At 37.3% G+C, this 7,388-nt stretch overlaps 1 protein-coding gene across 1 annotated transcript in view; it reads left to right on the top strand.

Annotated features, from left to right (window-relative positions):
- Positions 1-3,353, top strand: part of LOC116701642 (uncharacterized threonine-rich GPI-anchored glycoprotein PJ4664.02) — a 17,926-nt gene extending 14,573 nt beyond the window's left edge. Inside the window, exons 13-16 of the mRNA XM_032535462.1 lie at positions 1,431-2,137; positions 2,687-2,751; positions 2,841-2,986; positions 3,211-3,353. Coding sequence (XP_032391353.1) covers positions 1,431-2,137; positions 2,687-2,751; positions 2,841-2,986; positions 3,211-3,311 — 1,019 coding nt within the window. The 3' untranslated portion in view covers positions 3,312-3,353. The remainder of the gene's footprint in view (positions 1-1,430; positions 2,138-2,686; positions 2,752-2,840; positions 2,987-3,210) is intronic.
- The last annotated feature ends 4,035 nt before the right edge of the window (positions 3,354-7,388 follow it).

Raw genomic sequence — 7,388 nt, 5'->3', positions numbered from 1 at the left:
AAAGAAAACATGACTGGTTTCAGAAACAAATGATTGTCATGACATATCAGGAGTAATTTAACCTTTTTTTAACAGTGTGCCTGAAAAACAATTCAAAGCATAAGAGGAGAAGAGAGAAAAAGATGGAATATTTGTTGAATAATATCAACTTTCTTGCCTCTCACGTATTTTTAAATTTGATTTATTTTTTAACAATTCTTTCACAGCTCAACGCCATTTATTCAAAAAAATATGGACCTAACTTCAATCAAACTGTCATCAACAGCTTCAGGTATGAAACATTACTCACTAGGGCTGTAACAATATGGAAAATAAAACCGAAATCGCAACACTCAGCTCCACGACCTGTGTCGCAGTGGGAGAAGGCAGAATCTCCCGTTCAGATCCAGTGCTACCACATCTTTAAATTACTATTGGTCCTTTTGTATTAGGCCTTATCCCTGATTTGTCTGGTAAATTTAGCTAACTGTAAAGACGACTAAAAGCCAAAGAGGGGGCACCGGTAACGCTAACGGAGGTGTAGCTAACGTTACGTGTGGTCGCTGTTCTGACTCGGGTGTCTAGGTCTGTTTCCCAATGGTTCAGTAAACTGCCGTTAGCGTCTTTAGCACCGGAGTTATGTGCTGACCAGGATGGCTGCTAGCTGGTAGGGGGCTGACTGGGGATGTGTCCCCGGGCCTGTTGTCAGCTGTCATCCTGACTGAAGCCTTGCAGGTAAATAAGGTATCTGTTGTATTGCTGTGTTGCAAAACTGGGATGTTATCAATGACAAAACGATACTATCTGGCATTATTAATATACCACCCCCCAAAAAAAAAAAAAAAAAAAATCAAAGTTTGTATCGAATCATGGGTCAAAAATCTTGAACCGAACCGAAACCAAAGTTTGGTGTATCGTTACAGCCCTATTACTCAGCATTACATTTTATAAAAGTTTGTTTTTTAACGAACAGATTTTAAAAGTTTTTTATTGTTAGGAATATAACATTCATCCTTGGCATGGACCCTTAGTTAAACAACAATGGGCAAAATAGCCAAAGACTACAGCATTAAAAAAAAAACTTTGGGACTTTGATAAAATATTTCTTTTACAGTCAAGGTTCTGTCGTGGTTGATGCGCAGCTGATATTCAATAACGCCAGTTCATTACCAGAAACTAGTGCTGTGGCAAATGTGCTGGTGGAGGCAGCGTCAAACAGTTCCAACTTCTCCCTTCCGTTGGATGCATCAAGCGTATTTGCAACAAGTAAGAGTTGTTTAATATATCTTGTTGTGTCACTATCATTAAATACTGTATACAATACTCTATTTGTTACTGCTCTTAAAGCTCCTGCAAATACTACAATGATCCAAATTTTGTTTTTACAGTAATAATTACAACAGCTTCACCTACATTAGTCACGACATCAACATCAGTTAACGTGACTTCATCACCGGTCAACGTGACTTCAACACCAGTCAACGTGACTTCATCACCAGTCAACGTGACATCAACACCAGTCAACGTGACTTCATCACCAGTCAACGTGACTTCAACACCAGTCAACGTGACTTCATCACCGGTCAACGTGACATCAACACCAGTCAACGTGACTTCAACACCAGTCAACGTGACTTCAACACCAGTCAACGTGACATCAACACCAGTCAACGTGACTTCAACACCAGTCAACGTGACTTCATCACCAGTCAACGTGACTTCAACACCAGTCAACGTGACTTCATCACCGATCAACGTGACCTCACAACCAATCAACGTGACTTCACCACCAGTCACCGTGACCTCAACACCAGTCAACGTGACTTCACCACCGATCAACGTGACATCACCTCCAGTCAATGTGACCTCATCTGCTGCTTCAACTGCAGCTTCTAGCACCACAGCTTCCCCAACAGCAGCTCCAACAGCCACTCCCACTGTTACAGCAGCTTCAACTGCAGCTTCTACTAGTACAGCTGCATCAACAGCAGCTCCAACTGCAGCTACAGAACCCCCCACCACTGCATCAACAAATCCTCCTACATCCAGTGAAGGAACCCTTGGGCTTAAGTTTAGTCTCAACCAAATATTTACATCAGATCTCTCAGACTCATCCTCCTCAGCATATCAGACTTTGGCTGCAACAGTGGTCAGAGAGGTGAGAAGTCTATGCACTAAAGTGAAGCATACTTTAAGTTTATCCTTTGTATCTATAATATGCCATGGGCATCATAAGACAGATAACCATCTTTCTTTTAATTTAACTGTTTATATGTAGAAAACATTGCATTTTGTGAAACAGATCTTATCAGTGTCCACACTGATTATAGGAACACTTATTGTTATTATTATACACTTTTTGCTTGATGCAGATTAATCATTCAGATACAAAAAGGTTGATATTATTCTTGGAATTCTTGTTATTCCCTTTTTGCTTAATTAGATCAATATTTTGGTAATTGAGTCTGGTTCATACAGTGACTTTTGCATTATATCGGATGGTGTTTTTGCTTGTTCTCACAGTCATGTTCCCAAGATTGAGGTAGAGCCTAGGTCCCAGTGTGGCTCAATGGCCATTGTCCTTAATGTTAACAAAATTCTTTTTAGGGCAATCAGAGAACTTGTGCCTTTGTGGTAAGCTGTTCGTTGGTGCTTGTGGTAATTTGTTATTTTTGTTATTGGAAATAACAGTAATGTGTTTTCTTAGGTAAACAGAGTGGCAAAAAATCTCTTTCGATCAACTTACAGACGCTGCTTCATTAAGTCATTCACGTAAGACTACATTTGAATCATTGAATGATTTTTACATATTTACCTTCCCTTTCTTCTAAAAGTGTGGCTGTCTCTCCTTGTCAATATAGGCCTGGATCAGTGAAAGTGGACATGACCCTCGTGTATAACGATAAAGCTTCAGTTCCTTCAGCAAGCGATGCAACTTCCCAATTCAGCCGTGAGCTTACAAGCAGCTCTACATCTCTGAACATAATATCAAACAGCGTTTCTACACGTAAGTTATTGGAGATTTAAAAGTCAAACAGTTTTTTGTCAATTAATCAATTAAATGCATGCAATAATGGAGTATTCAAAATTCTCTGGTGATTTTTAAATATAAAAGTGCAATGAGGGTCAAGGTTGGAATGTATTTTCCTTTTAAACCTGTATTTCCAACTTGTGAAGTTACTTTCTGTCAGGAGAACTTGACTACAATCTCTGCTTTTTCTTATATTTCAGAGTCAACAACCTCAAGCAGTCCTCCTCGGCCCACAATGGGCTCTTTGGCAGTCTTTTTGCTAACACTGCTCGCTGTGGCACAGATGCTAATTGACTTATAACTGACTAGGCCAATAGCTTTTAGTATGTTACCAACTGTGGAATAAAGCAAAAACAAAAGACAAAAGTGGCCATAATGAAATTTACCAAGATAATGTTGTGGTAAAAAGATGTGCACTGTGTCAAATATTGAGACAATTTTCAGTATGTATCATTGAGATTGTAATTAATTAAAAATTAAATTTTGTAAATGCTTCTTTACATACTATTTTATGACAGTTTAAACATTTAAAAAATGAAAATACATAAAGGATAGATATTTAATTGCTGAAAGAATGTTTAAAAATGTCCAGGTACTCTCATACAATTTAAAAAGATTGATTGTAAAACACTGTTACTTTTTTAAGATGGTACAACAAATATGTATATTTATAACAAATATGTATATTTGTTAACCATTAAGTATTAAATAGAACTTTTAAAATGACCCTGTTGGTTTTTCAAATTCTTTATTTTGTCTTTTTTAAATCAATAACAAATAATTTTGTATTAATAGGTCAGCAGAATTACATGTTTAAACATGTTGAATTAGTTGTATGATATACATATATCAGTTGTGATGACTGAACTGAACCATTCCAAACTTTTTTTCTGTATTACTGTCAACAATACATTATGGTCATTGCAAAGACGTCATAGCCTAGATTTTAAGAAAAATACAAGGGGCAAGTTTATAATGTGGAAATTAAACTACCAGTAATATTAATGAAAGTACCAGCCTATCAATGCTTCTGTATGATGCCAACACAATAACCTTAGCTAATAGTTTTAGCTTAGCGCTGCTCTGTCTGCAGCTCTCTTCTCTTCAACAGCATTTCTTCTCCTATAAGGCTGGCGGTAACGTTAGTCAAAATGGTCACAGAACTGATGGCTTTCAAGGTGCAGTATATGGTTAAAAGTGTTGGGATCCATTTGTAATTTCTTATAAGGAAAGTATCATTATACTCTTAATTGCTCATCACTCCCTGACTGCCATTTTCTTTCCAGGATCATAATATAGTTATAATTCTAATTTTAATACATTATAACCATTTTGTAATCCTTTATAATCACTGCTATTGGGCATTAGAATGTGACTATAAGTGTTCATGGGGCGTAGTAAAGTAACTGTAACTTTTAAATGTTTCTGAAACTTAAATTACTTAACTTTAATTTTGCATCTGATGATGATAAGTAACAGCAAACGAGAATAACAGAGAAAAGAAAGCTATTTCGACATGACACCGGAAAAGCTTGTTAGTGGGATTTTTTCTTTTTTCTTTTCAAAACTGGGTTTATTAGCATTTTTTGTAAGAACAACAATTTTCAGTGCAAGTGTGATTTGTGTATAGGATAAAATTAAAATTAAAATTATAAAAAATATATTAAAAAATAAATAAAAATAGTAATTATTAAAATAAAATAAAAAGGGACAAGGAAGCATGTATAAAACTAAGCCAAGTCTAAGTATGTGCATGGCTACCTATATACGCATACATACATCCACACTCACCTATACGTAAATACACGCATAAATTCACTGCACTTATTCCAAAAATATTATTGTGTAAAACAAATGTATACAACAAACATAACATCATCTTCATTGTTTCTTGTATAACAGGGATGATTACATTAGTACCACAGTCCAGTCAAGTCTTAGTCAAAGGTGCAAAAAAAATGCAAAAAGAGAATGACAGTGGAGTTAGCTTGTGGTGCAGAGTTCAATGTTAGAAAGTTGGAACAAGGGCAGTCAGCTTCCCTGAGGTACACTGTGGAACTGTAATGTTTCTGTGTGGTTAAAAAAAAGGCTGCCAAATTTAAAGAATTTAGCTGAGGATCCACGTAGCATGTGCTTAATTTTTTCAAGCCTACTAAAATGGAGAACATCTCTGATCCAGGACTCACATGAGGGAGGAGAAGGGGACTTCCAGCAAAGTAGGATCAATTGTCTAGCCAGTAATATTAGGAAGGCTACAAAATCTGCATCGATCTTTTGCAGGGTCACTGTGGTTGGCACGACTCCAAAGAGGGCTATAAATACATTTGGGTCCAAAGTCACACTGAGAACCCTGATAGTGTCCCAAAGGTGTTTGACCAGTAGCTCTGGAGAGACAGGCATGACCAAAACATATTAGAGAGGCTGGAGCTATTTTACACCTGTCACTCTCAGCGAGGGCTTGTATGTGTGATTTATTATAAAAGAGCTGAGCCCAAAATAGCATCCAAACTAGTTCCACATCTTGAGAGCAGTCTTAACTAGAATATTTTTACAGTATTCTGTGCAGATTGAGCCATTAGATGTGTAAACCAGAGCTGCCAGTTAGTATGGTGAACAAGAGGCCGCCTCCAATCTCAACCATGCTGGAGCACTGTGTAAACTGTCAGCACGTAGCCAGTAGTTGAGTATACGGAGGTTGGTTGCCCAATAGTAATAGTTCAAATTAAGTAAGGCCATTCCCCCCAGCAAGTTCCCTGAAGAACAATTTTAGAATAAAGATTGGGATACATTGAAATAAGAGAGAAAATGTTGGTAAAATATTCATCTTAACTGACTTTATTCAGCCAGCCTCAGATAAAGGAAGAAGTGAAAAACTTTAAAAAAAAAAATTGTTACTGGACCCCAAGATCTGTAAATTTGTTGTGGACTGCCTTGAATGGGATTGTTTGGTGAAGAAATTTATGAGTGGTAGCATTAGAATAGTTCGCTCTTATCCAAATTTAGTTTGTAGCCAGAGATTTAACCAAACGAGTGAAGGAGCGAGAATGCAGTTGCCGAGGAATTGTTTCTCCAACCTGGCCTGGGAACGCCTCGGGATCCCCCAGTCGGAGCTGGTTGATGTTGCTCGGGAGAGGGAAGTTTGGGGTCCCCTACTGGAGCTGCTTCCCCTGCGACCCGACACCGCATAAGCAGACGAAGATGGATGGATGGATGTTGTGCATAAAAACTGAACTGCAAATTCATGAATTAGGGTCACATACGGAAGTGGGGTTTTATTAATCTAAACAAAAGACACCACGTTTAGTGCAATTTATCATACATTTTATTATTATTAATTCAAAAAGTTTCTTACATTTTTAAAAAATTTGAATTCAGTTTACAACCATTCAGTCATCACAGTCCATAAACACAAAATGAATACAGAATGTCAAGTCTAGCTGTTGCTATTGACAGCGTCATGTTCTCACAATGTACATGCAATGGCAAACCAGAAGAGGGCTGCATTGGCTCAAGGATCATCCAGACCTGTGCATGTGTGGACAGCTTCCATCCCTAAAATGTTTTACTTACAGTTTTGTGTGCTCTATTAGTCAAGGTCACAAATCCCTCACATAACCGCTGGCCATTGCCTTGACTTTACATAACAAAACAAAATAGAGAGAGAGAACACATTTAAAAGGAGAAAAAAATGCAAAATAATGTATCTGAATCTTAATTGCCTTTTACAGTAACTCACTGGTTAATGTTAATCAGGGATTCTGGGGGGAAAAGTATGTAAAACAAAGACGGCTCTTACCAACAATGAAATATTTTGAAAAAAAGAAGTATTTTGTATTATAGTATTTTGTGTCTTATCATATTTTTTACTTTTACTTGGTCAATCAAAGAGACTGCATAAGGTAACTAAGTTCAATTTGAGAATAGGACACAATTTATTCCACATCTATCTATAAATTACAGGAAGGTCTGTGTGGGTGTGTCTGTGTTTGTGTATGTGTGTGTTGTGCACATAGCTCTTTAACTGTTAGTTTGATGAATTTCAAATGTGACAAGTGTCTTGCTACGGGCACACGTAGGCCTAAGTGCTAAGTTTGATGTTGTTTGGATTAGAAATGCAAAAGATATCGTTAAATATCTATGTAAAAGAAGCTTTTGCCGCTGTACCCGCTGGCCACTCCCCCTCTAAAACTGTGCACTGACTGAGCAGACCAGAGACAGTAAGCAGTGGAGCAGCTAAATTGTGACACATCACAGACCCACAAAAAATTTGGACTGTCTTTGACTTGGAATAAACAAACGACAATTCCCATGTATATATGTATATGTACACTACCGGTCAAAAATTTAGGGTCACTTTGAAATTTCCATTGCACTCCAT

This window comes from Etheostoma spectabile, chromosome 2 (genome assembly GCF_008692095.1).
Source record: "Etheostoma spectabile isolate EspeVRDwgs_2016 chromosome 2, UIUC_Espe_1.0, whole genome shotgun sequence".
Classification (NCBI taxonomy): Eukaryota; Metazoa; Chordata; class Actinopteri; order Perciformes; family Percidae; genus Etheostoma; species Etheostoma spectabile.
Note: the sequence above shows the minus strand (reverse complement) of the source record. Positions and strands in the feature narration are given on the sequence as shown.